This window comes from Aythya ferina (assembly GCF_964211825.1).
Source record: "Aythya ferina genome assembly, chromosome: 1".
In the NCBI taxonomy this organism is placed as follows: Eukaryota; Metazoa; Chordata; class Aves; order Anseriformes; family Anatidae; genus Aythya; species Aythya ferina.
The window spans coordinates 134,725,428-134,749,838 of NC_140296.1; the positions used below are offsets into that span (position 1 = coordinate 134,725,428).

The following is a 24,411-nucleotide window of genomic DNA, read 5'->3' on the forward strand; positions in this document are numbered from 1 at the left end:
GCAATGCCGCAAAGTTACAACTAATTTGACAAATGTGTCTAAAGTGCAAAACACAAAGATTCACATGCTAAAATAAGCAATCCCTCAGGTTCTCCATTAATTGATCAGAAAATACTTTAAGGAAGAGACAGTGGAGACGAGAAGCTAGTACTTGGTTTTAGGAGGGTTTTGTCACCAAATGGTTGCAAAGATAGCTTTCTAAAATGTGAATTTACTGTAAAATGATTCAGTACTTCCCTTCTAAAACTTGAAATAAGCTCACTTTTGAGTATCTCAATTTTAGATTCTGACCCACATTGGGTGGGATTACAACACGATCTTGTTTGCATTTTTGTTTTCATTTTCCGAATTGAAAACAGATTTCAGCAATATTTAATTTCTCAAAATGGATCCCCTCAGCCCAAGACCCTACAAGATATTTTCTCACCTACCCTCCCATACTGTACTTTCTGGACTTCCACGAAGAAAGAAAAACACTAACACCAACCAATCAACCCCAAACAGATAAAATAGCCTAACCATGGATAATTACATGCAGCTATAACCCTAACCCATAGAGGCAAGTCCCTGCCTACAACTCTTCTGAAAGTTTCCATCAAACTCTTCTCAACTTCTTATTCACTTGAAATTCATTGCTTCTTTCAATAGAATACCTTCTCCTATTGCTTAGAAGACTACACACCCTGAGATATGTACCACATCTAATGTCAGAACAGGACATTTCTAATATTCAGATTTCCTAGAACTGTTCACTGCTTGGAACTTCCCAGAAATCTGCCTGTTTTTTCCCCTTCTACCAGAAAGGAGACAGCTCAGTACCCCAAAAGACTGCAGCATCATTTCTATTTATCTGATTAAGAGTCTCTGAATAAAAGCTAAAATCTTGTTTTTGTTTGAACTCAACAGCAAGAACATTAGAAATCACAGATTCATCAGTGTGGATTTCAGACTTCACTAGTAAACAACACTTTGGCTTTTGTTCTCCCAATTCACCTGACTTTCTCTCAGCTCAATATCTGCTGCTCTCTGCAATATCTCCTCTTTAGTTTTCTTCTCAAATTCTCTCCACGCCTTCTCAGTTTCATACAGTTCTATCTCCAGGTCTTTTATGTTCTGCTTTTCCTTATCACAGTATTTCTCCTTGTCCCTCAGAAATTTTTTAGACATTTCTATTTTCTTGATTTGGTAGGAAGTGTTTTCTTTTGCTTTTACATAGAGGGCTCTATGCTGAACCAGTGACACTTGAAGAGTCCTAAAGGAACAAAAAACAAAACCATCCCCTCAAACAAACATACAAATCAAAAATGGTTGCCAGCTGCAAGGCTACATACCCACAGATGATTTTTTTTATTTTAATATCCATGGAAAATATAAATGTCAGTGAAGTACAACAGTCTAAAATCTCATGGCAAACACATTATTTCTATAATAAAATTACTGAAAACTTTGGGAAGGATGGTACGACCCCAATATCTAGTTATTACTTTAACTGCTACGAACTGACTTCCATAGTAGCATAGAGATACCACACTACCTGCTTCAGCAGGAAATGCCTGCCTTCCAAGCAATTCCCTTAAAGACTGTGCTTTAACTATCAGAGAACTTGATTGGAAAACTTACTTCATTTCTCCTTCCAAGCGCTGTTGGTCTCTATTTAGTACACCAAGCACTTTTTTCTTGGCTCTAAATTCATTTTCTGCTGTAGCAAGAGAATCTTTCTTGATACTAGCCTCCATATTCTTTTCATCCAACCTTTTTTTCATAAAGTCAATGTTTTTTTCATTGTAATAAAGCTGGAAAAGCTGTAGCTGTATCCTGTTTTCATGCATTTCCTTGATGAGCATCTGGTAACGATCTGCCTACCAACATTAAATTTATTAGTTCAAAACAAGATTTTAAAATAACCAGAAGTCTAATTTCAAGTCCAAAGTGGTATTGGCTAACATACCAACAGCTATAATTCATGTAATGTGCACTAATCAAAACTCAGATACCTAAGTCTTACCCTTAAATCAATTATCCTGGCAAATCTACCCTTTAAATTATCACATTTTTATAATTATATACTTAAAAGTACAGAAAATTACGTATATTAAAGTATATTGAAAAAATACTGTATGAATGAAGTGAATTTTAAAAAACATATCTAAATTCCTAAATGATGTAAAATTATGCAGAAAAATTAGGCAATTTGAGTTACCTCCTCTTTTTCCATCTTTGCTTGTTTGCGTTCTGCTGCAATACTTTTTTTCTTGTTATAATTAAAGTGTGCATCCTCTTCTGCTTGCTCCATTTTTTTCTTTTTTCTTTCATATTCCTCAGCATATTGCCATGAATTACTGATTTGTTCAAAAAGTTGAGTTCTTTCCTTTGGCTTCTTCATTGCAATCAGTTCTACTGTTCCCTACAACAAAATTGAAAAAAACAAACAAACAAACAAAAAACAACCTGCAGATTATTATGCTATGTAATGTGAATTTCTTCTCCATAAGTATATAATGAAGATTTATCTCCTGATATTTTAAGGGTTAGCATAATTGTAAGTATGTACTTTTAGATTCAACCCCGAAGTATAGAAACAAAAGGACTACAACCTAGCCACTTCATCTGATTGCATAATTTTATAATACCAGTAATTGACTAACAGAAACACCTTCAAACAAAATCTACCTGAACAAATCAGTGAGCAGTATCAGAAAGCCAAAATTAAATGTCATTAGTCTCTTTAAAGGAACTGAAAGTAATTTTCAATGAAAAATAAGGTAACAAGAAAGATTTTAAATAACAGTTTCAAAAGCTTAATAGCTGAAGTCAGTGCACTAGAAAATTTTTTAACTCCCAAAGTTAATGGGTGCACAATTTTTATCCATACATTAGCTAGTCAAATCTTTGCTGATCTGAAGGAATTTCAGTAAACTGTATGACTTATTTTTTTTTATTGGTGGGCAAATGCCCTCACCACAGTAAGTATTATCACAAGAAGCACCTATACCTACTCCTTCTATAAGACGGAAAAAATTAGTTCTTCCTTTGGAATTTTACATCCATAGTTCAGTAAATATAAGGAAAACAATCTCATGAAATGTATTTATCATAAGCACGTGACATTTCTGACCAGTACCACTAAATACTTCTGAAGCAATAAATCAATAGCATTTTCAATCCCTAAATCTTAACACAGACGTATAAATTTTCATTTATCTTGACTAACAAGGAAGTTACGTGATGCAATAATCTTTTTCTAGCACTAAATTCTAAATTCATAAAATAAACATTTCAAAATCTAAGAATCTTTAGTTTCTTTAGTTTTCTTTAATTTTTAGTTTTTTTTTTTTTTTTTTTTTAATTTTTAGTTTAGAAGTCTTTAGTTTTAAGCATCCAAGTCCTGAATTTCTTCCAAAATACTTTCTTTCTTACTAGTACACTCATGTATACAAAAATCCGTAATTTACATTTCACAGTCTTACAATTCTTAAATGAGATCAGGATAAAGTTTATTGGATTTAAACTATCTAAGTCTATCAAATTAGAAAACTAGCTTGACTATTAAATAGATACCTGTTACAGATATAAAATAATCTCAGAAATTTGTTTGCTTTACAAAATACCTTAAATGCTCACCTGAAAAATAAGACAATTCCTAGCTTTGACAAGTATGCCTATTTTTTCAAGCTCAGATATGTAAGTAGATCGGGTGACTGTTTTATCATTGAAAATAAATTCAGAACAACTATCTAAAGGAAGAAAGAAGAAATAATCACTGTAAAACGGCTATAACACAAAACACATAGGTAAAATTATTCCGCTTATATTTCCCCCTAACCGAGCAACCTCCTCAAAGAAGAAAATGGATTTCAACTTTTCCCTTAGTCATTTCAGTAACTTCACTCTTCTGTACTGAAATTCTAGCTGCATGCTTACAAAAAGGTAACAGATGCTTAAGGGCTTGTACTTCCAGCAAGGCATCACACTCTAGTTTCTAGACTATGGAGTTCCTACACCATATATGTATTCCTAATGAAAATTCTACAGATCAAAAGTACAGAGCAAATAGCATATTCATGGTTTGGTTAATTTTTAACTTTGCCCTTACTGTTTTTTCCATGCAGTTTTTCAGTGCACTTTTCAATGCTATCAAGATGCTGCTGATGGACTGTAAGAAGTATTTCAAGACTCATGGGCTCAATTTAACCAAACATGACAGAGTATTAGGCATTTGAAATTGAAAGTTAAAATTCCTGGTCTCCATTTTTTTATTTATCAGTCAGGTACAGAATGTACCTCCAGAAGAATCTACTACGTACCACGGATAACTCTTGAAAATGTTTTTTCTTCCCCATCTTCTTCACAATATACTATCTTTACGCTTGCTGTAGAAGAAACTGGTTTTCCAACATGCGCTCCATGAATAAGTTCTCGAACACTTTTAACTCGCAAGTTAGATATCTTTTCACACATCACAAAACTAACAGCATCCATTATGTTAGATTTTCCTAAAGGAAAAAAAAACAACACACATGAAAAACATAAAACAGTGAGTTTAACATGGCAGAAATTAAGAGATTTGATTAACAATTAACTTAAAAAAAACACATGTAGATACACAATTCTATATTAATTCTAATTCTGCATTCCACTGAGGAAAAAAAATAATATTATACAGAATAAAGAAATCCATTCCTAAGATGCAACATACTGGCAGCAGATAAGCCTATCTGTAATAAAAATCACAACTAAACTGTTACATCCAGCCTGCTAGAACCAGTTGAACCAATTTTACACAGGCATTTCTAGAGGTCATTAAACTGAACTAGCAACATCATAATCCTCACAGTTTCCTTTGCATATATTATTCTACAGTTTCTTTATATATATTATTATATATCTATTATATAATTATTATATAATGCTGTCAGAGAGTTCTGCTGCATAAGGACTCTTTCACATAGCAATAGCCTTTGCCCTAGGACTATGGTGTTCTGGAGAACACAAGTACTTTCCCACATCCATTCACCGCAACAATAGAGTTTTCTGAAAATACTCCTTAGACTAAAAAAGAAATCTCTTCATTGAATCCTTTTTCCTTTAGTATTGATCATTTCTGTTGACAGTTTAATTAGCATCTGTCTTTAACCTTGCTACTTTAGCAATAATTTGACTCATTTACCAGAATATCAAAAAGGGATTAATATCAGAGTGAAAATAGAAGGAATAAAATATAATTCAGATATCACACAACTTTCCCATTATTTTTTCCTGAATCGTCTATAAGATTCACCTCAAACAGTGCCCGGAAAAAAATATGCAGTTTTGAGACTTGCAAATATTTAAAAGTGAGGATAAGTCAGGATGATTCAGGATATGATAATGAAGCTAACTGACAATAGCTAGCTATTTAGATTCATTGAACACACTCCAATTAAAAGAAAAAAAGGAACATAAGGATCTAAAAGCTAAATCCTAAATTAAATCACTAATATACTGGGGAACTAAGACCAAAACCTATCCCCATCTTTGTGGTTCTTCATCAGGACATCTCACACTGCATATCACATTGCTCTCAGTCAAATAAAAGATTAAATCCCATTTTTCAAATGCAGCTTTCAAAATTTGGTTTGCTTCTGCTGAAAAGTTCCACCACCCAGTGCATAACAACGCTTAGTCACATCTACAAGCAAAGGCTCTTGTGGACTAAAATACCATAAGCAAAGTAGCAGCCATCCCAAACGGCTGCTCTCTCCCCTCCAGAAGTGCTTACTCATAATGCAAAGACTACATATTCTAACCAAGAAGCGTCTTTGCATTACTACACTTTACAACCCTAAGCATTAAAGATGCCTTTACTTCAGGAAAAGAATAGGGAAAACTAGAAATCCACCTCTCTAATTGAAGAAGCAATGGCAGCTCAGAAGCTTCCAGAAGAAGGTGTATGTGAAGGGATTTGAAGCAGGCCCACAAGGTCTACCTTGCCCTGGGCCAAACCTTGCAACTCAACAACCTGCTACTGCCATCCTTATCCACTCAGCCCCTACTACTCTACCAACACACCTACCACTTTCTCCTCATTAGGCCCCCAGAGCTAAACGTGGGCAAGCAGAGCAACCAAAACCTCTATCTTTGTATCTACAGTGAAGAAGACTGTCTGCCCCCAAGCCCTGCAGCACACCGCTACCTGCTCCGTTGGGCCCAATGATGCAGTTGAACCTCATGAAGGGGCCAATGACCTGTTCCCCCCGCCAGGACTTGAAGTCTTTCATCACCAGCAGCTTCAGGTAGCCCATCCCTGCAGGGACACACACAGCCCACAAACCGCCCGCACAAGATTTAAATAATCGTTGTTTTTTTTTTTTTTTTTTAATTAGGTTACGTCCCGGGACCGAGAGGAGAAGAAAAGCTCACGCCGCCTCGCCCCTCAGTAGGCATCGAACAGCGCCGCCGTTAAGAGGCGTTATTAGCGGCCGCCATTAACAGGTGGGGCTTCGGTTGCCCTAGCGACCCGCTGTGTTGCTGCCGCCGCCTGTGCCCGGCGCCATGAGCGGCCTGGGGCTGGGTCGGGAGGCGCAGGAGGCGGCGGCGGCCGCCCTGGAGCGGCGACGGCAGCGGGAGCTGCAGCGGCAGAGCCGCATCTTCAGCGCGCGGCTCCGGACCATAGGGGTGAGGCCGAAGCACGGGGTGAGGGGAGTCCGTGTCTGGCCGAGCCAGGAGGCGAACGCCCTTCAGTCTGTGGTGGCGAGAGCTTCGCCCTAGTGGGTGTTGTCTTCGGTCGGCTATGCTACTTGCAATCCGAGTGTCAGGAGGTTAAGTTATATATTATAGCTGTTTAAACTCTCGATGCAAGAGCAGCTCCCTCACGAGGGGAGCGGAGGGTCAGGCGCTGAGCTCTGCTCTCTGGGGACAGCGACAGGACCCGAGGGAACGGCCGAGGAGCTGGGACAGGGGAGGGTCAGGCTGGGGGTTAGGGACAGGTTCTGTGCCCGGAGGGTGGTTGGGCACTGGGATAGACTGCCCAGGGCAGTGGGCACAGCACTGAGCCTGATGGAATTCAAGAAGCACTTGAGCAATGCACTCAGATGTGTGGTCTGAAATTTTAGGCGTTCTTTGGGGACCCAGGAGTTGGACTCAATGATCCTTGTGGGTCCTTTCCGACCCAGGATATTTTAAGAGTCCATGCAAGGGTTTACAACACTTAATTTTCCGACGATGTGGCCAAAGGCGCACATTAAGATTCTGTGTGTGTCTGTGCAGGAAAAAAGAATGCCAAAAGGGAAAATAAATTTAAATCTTGCTTGTAAGTTATTCTAGACTACTCTGCTGATGCATACATACATCATGAGTATACGCTGTAGTGTTAATGAGTGCAGAACCAAATTTAGAACTGGTGGAAATAAATCCAATCTGTTAACTTCATTGTGCTGGTAGGGTTGCAGTGATTTCGTCTAAATCCTCTCTAGTACTGAAACATGTTTCCTATGTCAGTGGAAGGATAAATTTACATTATTTCTGTCAGCACCTCCGATTTATTCTTGTGACTTGTATGCAACAGTCACCCGCGTGGTCAAGTAGCAGTTCCCACTTAACAAACTGGACAGGTTGTCCCCTTGACGAAGCATCCTGACACACATGGTAGCCAGCACTACAAGTAAATGACAGGAGCTAATAACTTTTTTTTTTCCTCTGCAAAGCTTTTCTGGAGCCTTAAAAATTAAATGTGAAATATGCTGACCTTCACTAGCTGAGAATTTGTATCACAGTGCAGTTTGTTGAGCAATACTTCTTTACAACATCTGAAGGTCTTTCCCAAATACTCTGTTGTAGAACTAACTTACCAGACAGGTTTTGATAGATCCATTTACAGGAGACAAACATCTAAAGTGGAAGAGGAGTTGGAGGAACTCTGTCCATGTTATCATGAATTTCATTCAGTATTTGTTGGCCGAACAATGACTGCTGACAGAAGGGGCTGTTCCTGTGGTTTGAAATTAAGCCAAGTTCAAAACACAAGGAGTCAACAAAGCAGTTCAGTGATATCGTATTATCAGTATTTCCAGCGTGGCTTTCAATTCATTGTTTTCTCATTCCCTTTTTAATTTAGCTGAGTGGCTGTCTATGACTCAATTAAAAATCAAGGCAATGTTTGGCATAGATGCAAAAATATTTAAGTGGTATGTGAATAACTTAAAAATGTGGAAATCATACTGACTGGAAAGCAGAATGGGAACTGAGACATTTTTTCCTTGATTATTACAAGTTGCTTTGACTTCTGTATGTTTCTTCATCTGAGAAATGGAAAAATAAGATACATCTCTCTTCATTTACAGATCTAAGAATTTATCCTCAGTAAATGAGTAATTTTTTAAAAGTTCAGATGAATAGTTCTAATGAAAAATAGCACATTCCATTTGTATATGAATTGTTATGCATAAATCCAAGTATATGAGAAATCAACTGCTTCCAACTGTTCATAGTATGGAATTTATAATTTTAATCCTATTTGCATCTCTCAGTCTTAAAATTGCTAATTTTTCAGCTAGACAGGTTACTGTTCCGGAATGCACAAGTTCAATCTGTAGCTTTACGTGACTAGGAATGGTCTTTTTAGGGATGTATTCTCGTCAAGTGAAATGTGTTCAAATGGGAGACAGCTGATAATGTAAATCTGAAATCAGACACACGGCTGAAAACATTGACTTATCTGTATTATTCCCAGTAACTGCTAATGGAGTTAAATTGAATTTCTGCTAACAGTTAATCCCATAGTTATATTGAAAGCTTGGTTTCTAAAATGAGTCCTCTAAATGAGTTTAAAGCCTACTATACTACATAAAATTACATTCTTAAAAATTACATTATTATTATTATTTGACAATGATATACTGTAGAATTCTTCATGGTTTCACCCTTATTAGTTAACAAATTTACCTCTCTGCCTGATTGGTGTAGTCAGTAAGCCTTTTACAGCATTAAAAATGTGTGTTTTCACCTGTTATCTGTTAAGTCACTCTATCTTGATCTGAATAGTTTTCAGGCAAGGACTTTCAGAGTACCACGCTCTTAAAGAATTGTATCATTGTTATTTGATACAGCTTTTAAATACATCAAGTGACAGTAAAAAATAAAATCCTGATTTCTGCATATGAATTTGTCACTTCTGTCAGCAAACATGACAGTTCTTTTGGCTAAACAGGATACACTGCCTTGCTCAGCAACTACTATCCAGGGCTATACTGAATATCCTTTAGCAAGTCAGCTCATTGCAGTTGTCTGGGTGTTTCTCAAGCGGCACCCAATATTGCATTTTGGGGACTATATCAAGCCCCCAACATAGCTTGTTTCTCTGATACGACTGGAATATTGCTTCCCATTCCCTGTTCATTCTTCAGTGTACGTTTAGGCAACCAACTGTATTTTTTTCAAAGCTGAACTATTTCAACTTCTTGTCATCTTGACTGGCAAAATAATTACTATAATGGGGAATTATGTTCTGTATAATGCAGCTAATGTATGTATATACTCATATTAAATAAATGTACTGTTTTGTTCTGATTAGATAGACCTTTCAGTATTAAAACAAAGCCAATAAGAATGTTGCTATTTCTGGATATTCCTTTATATGTATTAAATAGTGATGTATATGTATTCTGCTGGAAGCAAATTTTATCTAAAACAACTGTAAAGCAACAGAGCTCAGCAATTCCTGCCTTTAATCCTTCAAACAGTATCTCCTACAGAGCTGTTTTGTTTTGTTTTTCTTCATTTTAATAGGTTGATAAAGATGCGTTGGATGCCCAGGTCAAGGATAGGAAAATTCAAGAAGCAGCTGAAAAAGCACGAAATGAAGAACTTGGTATACTTGTAGATAGTCTGATATTTCTATGAAGAGTTAAATGTAAACAGATTTGCCGTCCATGTCTTTCGAGCATTTGTATTAATTTCCAAATAGAGTATTTCTCTTTCAATCTTGAATTTATCTATCTATAGGTGCGCGTGCAATTATAGGCTTTTGTTTACGTTCAGGCATACAAACTGAATCCTCTGTGTACTCCTATTTATGTTTATACATTTACATTGATACAGTATGTGTTTCCCTCAGTATCTGAGGTAGGAGCTCACTTTCATATTGACGTGATTAAACGGGTATATATTTCTGTGTAGGTTGGAATCTACAATGTTTGCTTTTAATAAATGTAGACAAATAGCATTGTTTAGACACTTGAAGATATAGGTGGATTTAATGTCATAGTTATGGAAGTACTTACTATTGTCTCCTTTCACAAACGTATTTCATTTGTAACATTAATAAGAAAATTTATTCCTAAAAAACTGAAAGTATTTTATAAGCAAAGATTTCTAGAAATTCTAGTTTTTGCTAGTATAGTGCTTTGTATATAAAATACATTTTCATAACGTATTAAATGTGGAATATATGTGTTCTATTTATTCCTTTTCAAAGTTTGATTTTCCTTCTTAAGTGATACATGTACGCTTCTAAGAATTATATTTTCATTGTGCTTATTTTTCTCTAGCTAATGAAATTAAGCAAAATGACAAGATCATGTGTATGTTAGAAGAACGACAGAAATATGATATCAGAAACATAAATAAGGCTTTCAGTGACTTTCAGAAGAATTTTCAGAAGCCAGAAACAAGACGTGAATTTGACTTGTCTGATCCCCAAGCCCTAAAGAAGGATAGACCTGCTCGACTTTCAGACAGTGATCCTCGATGTACTGTATCTGGCTTGCAGAAGTTTATGGGTGAAGACTTAAACTATTCTCTGAGGATGAAATTTCAGAAGGAGCAGTTAAGAGAGTGGTCTCTTCAGCAACAGAGAGACTGGAAGAATGCACTAGCTGATAAAAAATTTTTAGGTATCGACAGAAAATAACAGGGTTTTTATCTGCTTTTTCTGAAATTCAGGTGTATATGACATTACTGTGGTAAAGCATATTACATCAGATTCTGGCGTAGCAGTATTTAAGTGTATTCAATATTTAGGCTTTAAAAATGCAGCAGTATTTATGTTTCAACTTCTAATACATTCAATATATCAATTCAGAAATTTGTATTTAATAACATGGTGATTTTATTACTACCTAGACTTCATTTCAGTTTTACACCTCAAGTGAATTATCAGAGCATTCTGAAAAAAACATCTGTAGTTTACATGCTTGATGATACTAGGACAAATTGTCTAATCTTTGCTTTTCTACAGCATACAAAGTAGTTGCTATTTTTCTCTTTCTCAGCCTGTCATGAAACATTTTTTTGTGATGCTTAACATACTTTTTTTTTTTCAGTTTAACTTTTTGTCTAGCTGTTAAGACAAGATTGATCACAAAATAAACTGATTTAATCAGTCACTGAAATTCCAAAATGGAAAGCTTCAGTGGTAGGATTTGGAAATATTTGTGTAATTCAGTTTACTGTAGGTGTAGTCCCACCCTTCCCAGTAGCTTAGTCATATGGCACGTTATTTCCATAAAAACTGAATAAATTTCATTTTAATGTAATTTAGATGATCTTCATGACAAGAATAGGATTGAACTTGACCGAAAGACTATGGAGCAACAACAAACAGAAGAAGAAACCCGTCGTGCTGTCTGTGCAGTTACTAAAGAATTCAACAGAAGCCAAGTAAATTTGTGTTGGTGGTCTTTGTTATTGCTGTTTGTCTCGTTAAGGGTGGGTGAAAGGAAGTCAGATGACCAGTGTACAGGTACAATGAGTGGTGATGCTTTCACAGAGGTTTCCTAGAAGCTGACTTTAAATGTCGATTCAGAAGACAGGATTTATTCACTTCTTTGTCCTCTGCAAGGATCTAGCTATCCTCTGTCTAGTTATCTGCTATCAAAATTCTCCCTTCTGGTTCTCAGCTTGCTGACTAGCAGGCAGCCACAACTCCCCAGTCTTTCTGGAACTTCTAGTCTGTAAAATGGGCTACAACAAAAGCCTTCCATGCTTCCCTTCTGGTTTTATCTCAGTCATCTGATAATCTAAGCTCTCTGCCTACTTTTCTTTTTGCTTGAATGGAAATGTTACTACCAGTAGCTTTTAGTCTTTATTGCTTACGTTAGTGCCCTGAGAGTGTTGTTTTTAGTACTTCCTTGATATCTGTGTACCTGTGTCTCTTGGTTGTTTTTGAAACGTTCTTCGGAACTTACTGAAACATAACAAAAACCTTTCCGTGTCAAGGCAGTTGGTGATAGAATCATCGAATATGAGGGAATGGCAAAAAGCTGCAGCAGGGGAGGTTCAGACTGGACATTAGGAAAAATTTCTGTATCATGAAAATGGTCAGACCCTGGAACAGGCTTCATAGACAGTTGTTTGACCCAGGTCTGTCAGTGCTCAAGAGGTATTTAGGTAATACCCTTATTAATAGTAGGCTTCAACTTTTGCTTAGCCCTGAAGGGGTCAGGACTACACGGTCAGTGGACTGGATGATCTTTGAAGGTCTCTTCCAACTGAACTATTCTATTCTAGTCTATCTTAGTACCATTATCTGTCACGGTCCCGTTCTTCATCTTACCGTAGAGATTCTCTTACTGCATTCAGCTTCTACGTACAGCTTAAAGGGCTAGTTGGACACTATTACTTCAGTTACACCATATTTGGTTTGAATTAACTTTATTTAGTCACATCAATATAAGGCACATTTACATTACCTATGTAAAGTATGGTATTTTGGGATTAAAGAATATAAGTATACATGCCTTTCTGTAAGTGTTGCTTGAGCCCTTCATGATTTTTTATATATATATATGTGTGTGTGTGTCTGTGTGTATGTGTAGTTAGACGGAGGTAACTAAAAAAGGTTTTACTGCTTTAAATCAGGACTACTGAATAGTATTTTACATTAGTAGCTGCAAAAGTACCTGAAGTGGGTGGTGCGCTTAGGTTTACAGTAGTATCCAAAATAATCGTTGTCATATCCATTTGTTCCATGTAATAGTTCCTGAGTTTATGACAGGGCTAGGGAAATGGAGTGAGGTGGGCATAAGTATGCATGTGGTGTGATTTATTTTTATTTTTTTATTATTTTTAAAGTTTAGGCTTATACATTCTACTTTACTGTTATTCATATTAGATGTATATGAAGACATGTTCTTTGGTTCTTTTTTTTTCCCATTTGTGTTTTGTTTTTCCAAATAAGGGTATAATGGAGACAGGGGCAACAACAATCTCTATTTAGTTGGTTTTTACTGTCCCTTGCTATATTGTACAGATCAGAGTTGTCTTGATATCTCTTTTTCTTTCCTCCTGAGGTAGGTAATTATGTTTATTTTTTTTTTAATACCATAGTATACTTTTCAGCCTTTTGGTGGTGTTTTTTTTTTTTTTTTCTTAGAGTGGTTGAGAAGAGCCGTTCATTTTCCCTGAAATGATGTACTGATACAATTGCTGCTTTTCTTTGTTAAACATGCAAGACAGAAGTTTCAGGTTGCCAGGCCTGTTTTTCTACTTGTTTGTTTATTAAAGAAAGCTATGTTACAGAGGGATATTCTGTACATCCTTTTCCTGAGAGAGAAAACTAGGGCATTTAGCCTGAGAATGAATTTTACAGAAGGAATCTCTGTATCTGACCTCAAATATATTGATCAGGAGCCTCCATCAATTCTAGTGTTTTGAGTAGCCAATTTGAAGACCTTCACCACTTGAGGGTGTGGTCTCATACTGCATATAATTTGCTCTGACTGTGAGTGACTTCCAAAACAAGAACCCCTTTTCCTGTTACCAAAGCTTCATGCACTTGTTTCAGCTGTCTCTTGAAGTGGATCTAATGGTCACGAAGCTTCAGGATGTGTTAGATCATTTCTCAAAACTCACAGAAAACAAACTGTGGTCTAGAATGTGACTGCTAGATCTGACATAGGAGTGAGTGCACAGTCTGTGGTGGTGCAAAACCACTCTGTAAGGCAATCTTTGATTACTGTAATTTGGATCAAGTGTAATATGACAATGCATCCTGAGAGAGGATGAAATGCCCTAGAATATGACTTTTGATCAATCATTATCTCCAAGCGCATCATCTTTAGTCTTTAAGGCTGTTGGTATCTGTAGGGAAATTTAAAAAGAGAAAGGGGAAGGAACGGGACAAAAAAAAAAAACACAAGTCATGTACTCCAGGATTTTTTTTTCCTTTGTTATTTTTCTAGTCAGTAAGAAAAGAATCCTAGCATCTGACTGAAAGTAGGGTATCTCAGTTTAGTAAAGTCTGTCTTCATGAGTGAATTTGATGTGTTGCCCCCTGTGACAGTGGTTCAGCTTCCTATGCTTACAGTACTACTGTTGACAGTGACTTTATTGCTGACAAGCTAATTGCTAATGATCATTTTATTCCGGAATTAATTAGCAGAACAATGAATTAATAGTATATCTGGTACCATTTTTTTCTCAGTCCTGAAGGATCCTGGACTGTAAACAACTTAATTGTTTTATGGCTATAAGATTAATGCTACCTTTCTTCCCAGATTTTCTCTCACAATAAGCATGTGTTTACCAGAAATGCCAATGGTGCTTTTGTCCTTGATATAACTGTTACTACAAGCTTAAACTGTCAGTTATTCCTGCTGACATCATTTGTTCGTAAGTAGTAAACACTTCAATTTGGAAAGCAAGGTAGCAGGAATTAAAATTACTTTGAGTTCTGACTAGAGTATATATATTTACAATTCTTTTGACATGTGATTATGCAATAATCAAAAACAAAGAGATTCCTCTCTAAGAACAAGAAGACTTGGGAATGCCCAGTTCAGCATTGCAGTGATAGATACACTGATTGTGCTCCTGAAATCAGACAGTCCTCTTACTTTGACACAGGACTTGAATCTTTGCCAAGATATTTTGGAGATTATGCTAAGAAAATAAGAGGACATGATAACAGAGGATCTTTAACTCATATTGATAGACTTCTAAACAGTCTTGCAGATTTCATATAGACAGAATTTATTCCTGGGAACACCACAATAGCTCAATAGCTCGACAGTTTTCCTGACAATGTTGTTGTTAGGGACTTTTGAAGGGTAGGATGGAATTATTCTGGTTCCTTACTCACTTGACATTATGCCATTACTAACACATACAGAGCCAGTAGCCACTTCGAATAAATACCTATTCAGGCTTTGAGTAAATAATGTATGTTTACCATGGAACCTTTTTTTATTTATTCATTTACCTGAAATTAAGTATATGTGTGCCTGAATATAGAAGAATGGTAGATCTGTTTTTAAGCATTCTTTGAGATGTGCTGTACAAATGTCTTTTATCACTCACATCCTATTCTTGGTATTCAGTGTCTAGAACAATCAGTGTTTCTACATTTTTACCATATCTTCATGCATGAAGAAACATTGCATGTACTTGCTAAGCAGAAGTTCCCATCTTGAATGGGCTGGGTGTGCAGTTCTCTACTGTGACATAAATATCTGTGTAATATAGCCAAAGGAATTGCATTATTCATCTATGCTTCTTTTGCAGGTTCCTAAGACCCTGGATAGATTGCTCTGGTCATTTGTGAGCTCTGTGACTTGTTATAAGGACTTCAGAAGCTGTGGTGCATTCCTTTAGCGCTGTGTTGGCAGCAGTTAGTTGCTTGTGCATGCAGAACTTGGCATTATTCTAAGCACATGAACTCTTGGCCTTGAAATGCTTCTCATGGAAATTTCTTTTGGTTTATGACTTGAATCAACAGAGTGGAAGCATTATAGTAGTAGAGAAGATACCCTATGAATGTTGGACCACAAATTAAAATAGATGAAAGAGCATGTATATGTGCATCTGTGTTTTTTTGATTGTTTTTGTTTTTCATGCTACACCAATGAATTACATTTTGTTGGGGATTTGACTCAATGGAAAATGTATCAGATTTTACCCAGTTTAAAGTATTTCTTTTGCAATGTCATTAATCATTTTTTTTTGTAGTGCTATATGCATGGCTATGCACAGAGCTAGGAGTTTCTTCCACGAAGATTCCAGGCAGCTTAGAAAATGTTAGGCTCTCCCTCTTATTGAGAAGGTTAGGATTACAAGGATTTTGGATCTGTTGCTAGATCACACTAGAATTACATTAATAAGGTGATCTAAATAAAAATTAGAACAAACTTCAATAAGTCTTCATCATAGTCTAGTATTTATTTATGTGAGGTCCATCCGAAATGACTTTTGGTTAAATGTAATTTACTTTGGAGCATTTTTGGAACTAAAAATAATTGATCAATTTGTAGTATCAATAAACTAAAAGTACATAACAAGGTATTCTGATATATATCATGATACTGAAAAATGTCATAACTTTAAAAATCTTTGGTGTTCGTGTTTTCTTTTTTTGTTGGTAATTGCAGTCTTCCCCTCAAATTGTTATTGACTCTTCTGGAGAAAAAGAAAACTTAATTAACATACATGTTTGGATTAAAAAATTGCTTAAGCTTCTGGTAAAAATTATACTAACTTCTGTGAGATTAATAAGTGACATTTAGTTTCTAATTTATTATTCCAGATTATGATGGCAGAGCAGGTAACAGCTAGATCTCAAGTTACATTTTGGCACTTGAAGTTTGGTTTGCTTCATTTTTTTTTTCAAAATTTTTTTTATTTGTTTAAATGTAGACTTTTCTTATTCTAGTGTTCAGTCTTAAAAATACTTACCAGCCATCTAATAAATAAAAGTTTTCTTTGTAGTCTAAGTTAAATTTAAGCTTAATTTATCATTCAAGAAAAAGAGAATTCATCTTCTATTAGTTTGTTTGCACATGAAATACTTCTGTTATTTTAATAGAAACCATAAGGCTGTTTTCAGCCATGGTACCATATCCTAGATCAATAAATTCTTAGTATTGTTTGCTATTTCTTCTTCTGTCCAATCTCTGATGGCTCATTGTCTATGTTTGCCTGTATCAAATAAAGGCCACCACATGGTATGCTACAGGCCTGATACTTGGCAGAACTGCTGTCGTACAAACTTAGTCCATAAATACAAACATAGGGGTAAACCCAGCCAGGTTAGCAGTCTCCTCTAGTGGGATGAATCTCTATGCTTCCCTATGCTTCATTCTCTGTTGTTAATAACTTCTATCTATTCTGCCTCTCATTTTTTACCTTTTCACTTTCAAAGTGAATATTCTCAAGCCAGTGGTCTTAAACAGAGTGTGAAACAGTCTTGGACAAACTAGAGAGATGGGTCTGTTGCAGTCAAGATGCATGTGCAAGAAACAGGTCTGACACCCTGTGCTCTGTTCCCTTGCCAGAAGGAGATCTGTTGACATTAAAGAAATATATACCTTTAGATTTTCAATGTTATTAGCCAGTAGGGTCATGATCATAATGTTCACATGTGATGCTGTTGACAACTGTATGCAAGTTGAAAAGAAAACTATTGTGATGTGCTAACTATTGCATCCCTTTAGTTAACTTTTTTTCTTGGAAAAACTATTAGTACGCTCCTTTTGTTGCCTTCAGGCTGCTGAACTAGCTGAGAGAAAGAAGCGGGAAAAACATCAAAAAATGAAAGATGACATGGATGAGATTTCCAGCCTCCTTCAGGGAGACTTACTTTCTGAAAACCCTGAGCAAGCCATCAGTTCCTTTGGTAGGCATCGTGTGATTACGGATCGGTGGAAGGGAATGAATCAGGATCAGCTGATGGCAATCCGTTCATCTCAACAGCAACAAGTTCTGGAGAAGCTGGTATTTAAGCTCATTTGCATATTGTGTATTCTTGTGATAGTGTTATAAGCAATATGTGTAGAAGAAAATATATTTGTTTACTATGCACATTTCATTTTGAGATGGAAAATCAGAACAATAGACAAAACAGAGATACTTTAATCATTCAAACGTAACACAATGTCTCTAAAGGAGTTGGGAAATGGCAGGGAGCAGCAAGAGTGGACTGGGAGGTAGGTTGCTGGGGAGCCTAGGGCTAAGGGGCCCAGGAGTCTTGGAGCATGGTCCTTGGTGGCCCAGCAGTGGAGCAAGGTTCTGCGGAGCCTGAGGGCCAGGCTTCACAGCGCTTGGTTTAGGACTTGAGACAGTATGAGCTGCCTGCAAGGGATGAGCAGGTGTGGTCTGCTCCATAGGGGAAGAGGAGCCAGGAGCTGAGGATGACTGCAGAACAGGCTGCAGCAGAGCCTAATGGACAAGGTTACTTCAGCAAGGCAAAGAGAGTAGGTCCAGTGAACCTACTTGTGCATATTTCTTAGTCTTAGATGTTTCTGAATGCAGTAGACCTTCCTTTCTACCATCCTACACAACTATGAGTCACGCTTTGGGATGGGGTTACAATAGAAAAAATAAATATTGATGATAATTGCTGCTTTACAGGTGGATGGAAGCAGGCATTCAGAATGAAGAAATCTGTATTTCCTTTGCAGTGATGAGTATATTGGTGCAGTTACTGTAATGTAAGAAACTGCTAACCTTATTTAGTGCAGAGGTTGAATTAGCTTAATGAATTGAACAGGTGTTCAATTTTTTGTTTTTGAATCCCTGCAATGTCCTATGTTATGCTATGTCTTGTCTACTCTATTATTAAGGCTGAAAATAGAGTTGTCATTTCTCTAAGGGTGTATTTATGAGACTTGCACTGGCTCTCCTCTGATCCTACACTAAACCCATTCAAATAGCTAAGGTGGCAGAACGTGAGCCCTTCCAAGAAGGGTGAGAAGGTTTTTGCAGGCCTGGTTTCTTGAGTCAGTTCGCTGTAATGTCAGACACAAAGTGTGGAAGTGAGGGTATAACAGAGAGATGGCAGAAAAGAAAATGGTTTGCATCTATCATCTGGTGTGGATGGCTCAGTTATTGCACTGAGTCAGCAATATTGTAAGCCATACTGATGATTGCTAACTTCTGAACTCAGGAGGTTGTGTTAACTCCTGCCAACAACTTCTTTAAAGAAAGAAAAGTCCATTGTGCTGATCTTGGTTTGGGGAGAGCTAACGTATTGGAGAGAAACAGTAGTCTACTGATGAACTTACTGACACTATAGTATTTTTGCTAGGCAGCAGACCTAAATTACTTACCTTGTGCAGAAGTAGGAGTCAGTTTGTCTTGCTTCCTGGAAAAAAACAGCTTCCTAATCTGAAGTATTTTACTTCTGCCTAATGCATGGGCTCCTACCTTATTTGGAAGTGTTTATTTTTTTCCTCCCTATTTTGAGCACTACCCCTAACATTCAGTAAAGACAAGCAAGTTTGTTGTTGGAGTGAATTTACCAATAAAACATTATATAGACTTTTTCACCTTTGAATAAAGACAAAACAAAACTCTTCCCTCCTGTAGAGACTAAAAGAGGAAGAACACAGAAGAGATGCTGAATGGGACAGGCGAAGTATACAGGCTGCAAGAGCACAGTTGATTTTAGGGCGGCATCAACAACGACAGAGTCGGGAACGCTGCCGAGCTCTGGATAGCATAAATGCAGAGCTATCCCAGGAGCAAAAATCAAAGTAAGTGCCAAAAGTGTTTTCTTACTTTCAAACACAACTGTTATTAACGCAATTGCTTAGAAGAGCTTTTCTGCGTTAATTAAGCTTGTTGTTTTTCTAATAAACTTAACTGCAAATTTATACTTTTTAAAAAGTCAACAATTCAGCTTAAGAATGTTTTTCAGAACTGTTGAAAAAAACCTTCAAAGTGTAGGTTATGATGGTTACTGACTTGCATACATGTATATGGAATAATAGCTGGAATTCCCCAGGGAAGTGGTCACTGCACCGAGCCTGTCTGAATTTAAGAAGAGATTGGACTGTGCACTTAGTCACATGGTCTGAACTTCTGGGTAGACCTGTGCGGTGTCAAGAGTTGGACTTGATGATCCTTAAGGGTCCCTTCCAACTCAGGATATTCTATGATTCTATGATTCTTAAGCGTTCCACTTAAAACAGATTAAGTTCATATCAATAACAAAGTAGCAAGTAAATACAGTTGGACAGTAAATTATATTATTGCTTCTGAAAGAATGTGTTTCTTTAATTTACCTTAGTTTTCTGAAACAACAAGGGTAGGTATCAACTGCCTTCAATAAGCACTGCTAGTTTCTGATACGTTAGGGCTAACAGCACATATGAAGCTTTTCCTTTATGTATGACAAAACCAGGTAATTCTTTAGCGAACCAGTGGACATGGTGTGTAGGTGTTTCTGCTGTGCTGAGAAAGTGGGAAGATAATATATGAAGGAAAACCAAAAATCAAGCTAAATGATTCAGTGTTCTAATCTTCCAGTCTGATTTTTTTTCTTCTCCTTTTCCATGAATGCATGCATATATCTTGCAAAAGAATATCCAGTACCTGGAGCTTTCTTGTTATACAAGCAAAACATTCTGAATTGTGTTAATTTAGCTTTTCACTGTGAGACATCTGGAAGGTTATTTTAGGAGGAGAAATAAAATTTGCTCTATCAAGATATGGTATACGTTTTGAAGATAGACTTACGTTTAATTCCATTTCTAATAATTCTGGATTTTATGGGCATTTCTGAGTTTATACTTTACATCTTTATGTTTCTCTTCTATACAGTGAGAAAACATACTAACTGCATATTTTGTTTTTGTTATTGCTAGGAACATTTATCTTAAAGAAGAAGAATATTCAAATGTCCCAACAAGCCAGTACTTTGCACAGTTTAATACAACCAGTCGATGACATCCTAGATGCATCAATGTGAAATACATAGAAGTATGTAGACTTATTAAATCTTTTAACTGAGCAGTCTTTCTTCATGTTGCTGCCGCTGCTCATTATTTGTATGTATTCCCTATGCTGCTTAAACAGTGCACTTGAACTAGAGGACAGCCTGTTAGACTACATTTGTGCTAGGAACAGGAAAACACTAATAAATTTTAAACATGATTGTTTTTCTAAAAAGTTCTAGTTGATTCTATAGTTAGGTTGTTTGACCATTGTGTGTGAGGCTTAACTGGAATACTTGCTATATTTTTTTATAATTATATTTTGCTGTATTTAGAAATCAATTTCTGGAAAAGCATCAATTTAAAATGTGATGTTACTTGATCAGAGTTACTCGTTCAGAGAGAACGGTGCCTGACATAGATCATGTAGATCACAGGTGACAGAAACTTAGCCACATTCTGTGGGAGGGAAGAAAGATGGCTTAGGTAGAAAGTTGTAAAGTTGTAAGGCTTTTTTGTTTTGTTTTGTTTTTTAAATTGGAAAAAAAAAAAATGAGGAAGAAATGAACAAGGTGATCAGAAGTGCAGAGGATAAAGTGATCCTGAACAGCAGAAACAAGAAGAAAAAATGTGTATATTTACCTAAGTGATTATAGCAGTGAGGCATGTTACAGAAATGTAATGAATTACAGTAAATGGGAGAAAAGTGTTTCTACATACACCATCATTCATTAGACATAATGGAGAAACCTAAACAGCAATGTGCTTGTAAGGGAAAGTGTAGGGAGAGCTTAAAGATGTGATGAAAGAGGGGGAGGAAGTAGGTATGCACCAAACAAAAACAAGGAGTAAAAGTTCTCTGTGTGTAGGGTAATTCATGGAAACAGTTTGTTTGCCTTATGGTTAAAGAATTGACTTACCGATTGAAGAGCCAGGCACTGGTATTTGAAAAATGGGGAAGTGAAACATATGGGAAGAATATATGGAGATGCAAGGTAAGGAACTACATAAGATAAATGGATATGTGAATATCCAAAAAAAAAAAAAGAAATCTGTGAGGGAAGGAGATGATATGCAAAAGACTGGAAAGAGAGTTAGAAGTCAATGATCTAAAGTAGCAGGAAGAATGAAAGACAGGCAGATATTCAGATAAACATTTAAGACCTTTAAGAGATAGTGTGTTCTAAATAAAAATAGATGCTGTTTATGAGAGTTAGTCTTGAAATAAGAACGTGTAGTTTGCAAGAATCTGGGATGTAAACTTGGGGTAGAAGCATCCTGATGATATTGGCACAGAGTCCACTGATTCTTCTTTGTATCAAGATAAGTGATAACTTCAAATTCTGGTGAAACAGGTTGAAGATGACTCCAGCATGCTAATTAGGAAAGATGTTTAAAGAAACTGAGGCAGAGGTAAACTCTCATCTTTGTGAAAATACTTTGTGAAAAGCAAGGTTCTCAAGGTAGATAGTATTAGAAGGATTTTTGAGTTGTTTAAGGAAGAATTTCTTGAAAGGACTGTATTCAAACAGGTCTATTTGCTTAGCTGAAATTTTGGCCCCATGGGATCAGGCTAATACAACTATTTACTGTTCTGAATCATGTAATAACAGAAGTTGTGAGATGTCTGTTATGTTTGATCCCACTAGGTGGAGTGGTGAAAGAAGATCAAGTAAGTATAACATGAAAATGCATAAAGAAATGTCTCAGTACCCGATAACCCATAGCAAGAAGAAATGTCATTGTTAGTTTATTAAAACAACTGAAACTAATTGTGATATAGATAGAAGTGAGACAGAAAAGGGGTGTGGCTAGAAAACAGGAACTGAAAATGTGCTATTCAGAAAAGTTGGTAGATAAATCTGAGGGGGAACACACTGCACTGTTAATGATGAGATTGACTTAAAAGAATTAAGAAGGGATGGTGTGTTCAAGAGATGCTAATATGACAGCATTTGAAAATTGATTTGTCAGGCTAGGTTTGAGACATGGCTGGCTATCTTTATATTATTACCAAGTACTGTAGTGTATTAAGTTATCAAACTAGGGAGTTGATTTGGTTGTCTTAAAATAAAGGCCACCAAATGGGGTGGGAAGACAAAACAATAGCTTTCATTTAATTAAAGTTTTTTCTTGATCTGTGTTGAATATTTCAGGCTCTGATTCTTTTATTTTTTTCTTCCTTTTTTTTCCCCCTTACTTAAGTTTTAGTTACCTGACAGAAAAAATGAATAAAGAAGCATTGAAAAGTTCATGCTGTTGTTGTCTTCATTTGTTCAACTTCCTTGAGTAGGTGTCTACAGTCTTCACAACTGTAAAAAGTATTTACCTACTACCTTTCTTGAAAGATCTTTGAAGTTAGTTTGAAACTTTTGAAAACTATTTGAAGTTACAAAGATACACTTCTCCAGTTACACTGAGAATAAGTCTTTACATAGAAATTCAAGTAAGAGTACAATTCAATAACTGGGTAAGATCAGACATCCTTAAATTTCCCAGAAAACTTCTAGTATCATCAATCATATTTGCAACAAAAAAGATGCTGCATTCTATCTCTTTCAGAATACAAAAAATTAAATTTATTTTAGATCTTAAAAAAAAAAAAAGGCACAATTGAATTGTAGAGAATATGCTTAATGTGAAATAATTAATAATTGCTTATATTTTCACAGAATCACAGAATTGTCTAGGTTGGAAGAGACCTCAAGATCATCAAGTCCAACCTCTGACCTAACACTACCAAGTCCTCCACTAAACCATATTGCTAAGTTCAACATCTACATCTTTTAAAGACCTCCAGGGATGGTGACTCCACCACTTCCCTGGGCAGCCTGTTCCAATGCCTCACAACCCTCTCAGTAAAGAAGTTCTTCCTAATATCCAACCTAAAACAACCCTGGTGCAACTTTAGCCTGTTCCCCCTCGTCCTGTCACCAGGCACATGGGAGAATAGACCAACCCCCACCTCTCTACAGCCTCCTTTAATGTACTTAGAAAGAGTGATAAGGTCGCCCCTGAGCCTCCTTTTCTCCAGGCTGAACAAACCCAGCTGCCTCAGCCACTCCTCGTAAGACTTGTTCTCCAGACCCCTCACCAGCTTTGTTGCCCTTCTCTGGACTCACTCAAGCACCTCCATGTCCTTCTTGTAGCAAGGGGCCCAAAACTGAACACAGTACTCGAGGCGAGTACAGGGAGACAATTACTTCCCTAGACCTGCTAGCCACACTGCTTCTTATACAAGCCAGGATGCTGTTGGCCTTTTTGGCCACCTGAGCACACGGCTGACTCATATTCAGCCGACTATCAACCAATACTCCCAGGTACTTCTCTGCCAGGCAGCTTTCCAACCACTCCTCTCTCTCCCAGCCTGTAGTGCTGCTTGGGGTTGTGCCCCAGGTGCGGGACCTGACACTTGGCCTTGTTGAACTTCATACAGTTGACCTCAGCCCATCAGTGCAGCCTATCCAGATCCTCCTGCAGAGCCTTCCTACCCTCAAGCAGATCAACACACGCACCTAACTTGGTGTCATCTGTGAACTTACTGAGGGTGCACTCAATCCCCTCATTCAGATCATTGATGAAGATATTAAAGAGGACCGGCCCCAGTACCGAGCCCTGGGGAACGCCACTAGTGACCGGCCTTCAACTGGATTTGACTCCATTCACCACAACTCTTTGGGCCTGGCTACCCATCCAGTTTTTAACCCAACGAAGCGTATGCCAGTCCAAGCTGTGAGCAGTTTCTTGAGGAGAATGCTGTGGGAGACGGTGTCAAAAGCCTTGCTGA

General features: G+C 37.0%; 2 protein-coding genes across 9 annotated transcripts in view; one reads left to right on the forward strand and one right to left on the reverse strand.

The window, feature by feature from the left end:
• SMC1B (structural maintenance of chromosomes 1B) overlaps positions 1-6,407 on the reverse strand; it is a 39,936-nt gene extending 33,529 nt beyond the window's left edge. For 4 of the 5 annotated variants that reach the window (XM_084496702.1, XM_084496701.1, XM_084496700.1 and 1 more), the window contains exons 1-6: positions 6,173-6,407; positions 4,305-4,493; positions 3,622-3,734; positions 2,201-2,404; positions 1,621-1,859; positions 994-1,252 (exon numbers count right to left, since the gene is read on the reverse strand). In XM_084496702.1, the coding sequence (XP_084352828.1) occupies positions 994-1,252; positions 1,621-1,859; positions 2,201-2,404; positions 3,622-3,734; positions 4,305-4,493; positions 6,173-6,281 (1,113 nt within the window). In that variant the 5' untranslated portion in view covers positions 6,282-6,407. The remainder of the gene's footprint in view (positions 1-993; positions 1,253-1,620; positions 1,860-2,200; positions 2,405-3,621; positions 3,735-4,304; positions 4,494-6,172) is intronic. The other variant, XM_084496704.1, reaches the window with a different exon arrangement.
• A 124-nt stretch (positions 6,408-6,531) lies between these two features.
• Positions 6,532-22,844, forward strand: RIBC2 (RIB43A domain with coiled-coils 2; the record flags this gene model as incomplete). Of its 4 annotated transcripts, XR_014685581.1 has the most annotated exons (9): positions 6,532-6,654; positions 9,763-9,844; positions 10,524-10,868; positions 11,516-11,634; positions 17,455-17,682; positions 19,276-19,442; positions 20,556-20,670; positions 22,274-22,296; positions 22,830-22,844. XR_014685581.1 is itself a non-coding variant. In XM_084496746.1 (8 exons), 7 exons carry the CDS (start codon positions 6,532-6,534, stop codon positions 20,635-20,637), a joined length of 1,146 nt encoding a protein of 381 aa, XP_084352872.1. In that variant the 3' UTR covers positions 20,638-20,670; positions 22,274-22,822. The 4 variants fall into 4 exon arrangements, 3 of the variants coding, with proteins under 3 accessions (XP_084352872.1, XP_084352871.1, XP_084352873.1); XM_084496746.1 differs by lacking the exon at positions 22,830-22,844 and having other exon boundaries at positions 22,274-22,822; XM_084496745.1 differs by lacking the exons at positions 22,274-22,296; positions 22,830-22,844 and having other exon boundaries at positions 20,556-21,704.
• Between the last annotated feature and the right edge of the window lie 1,567 nt (positions 22,845-24,411).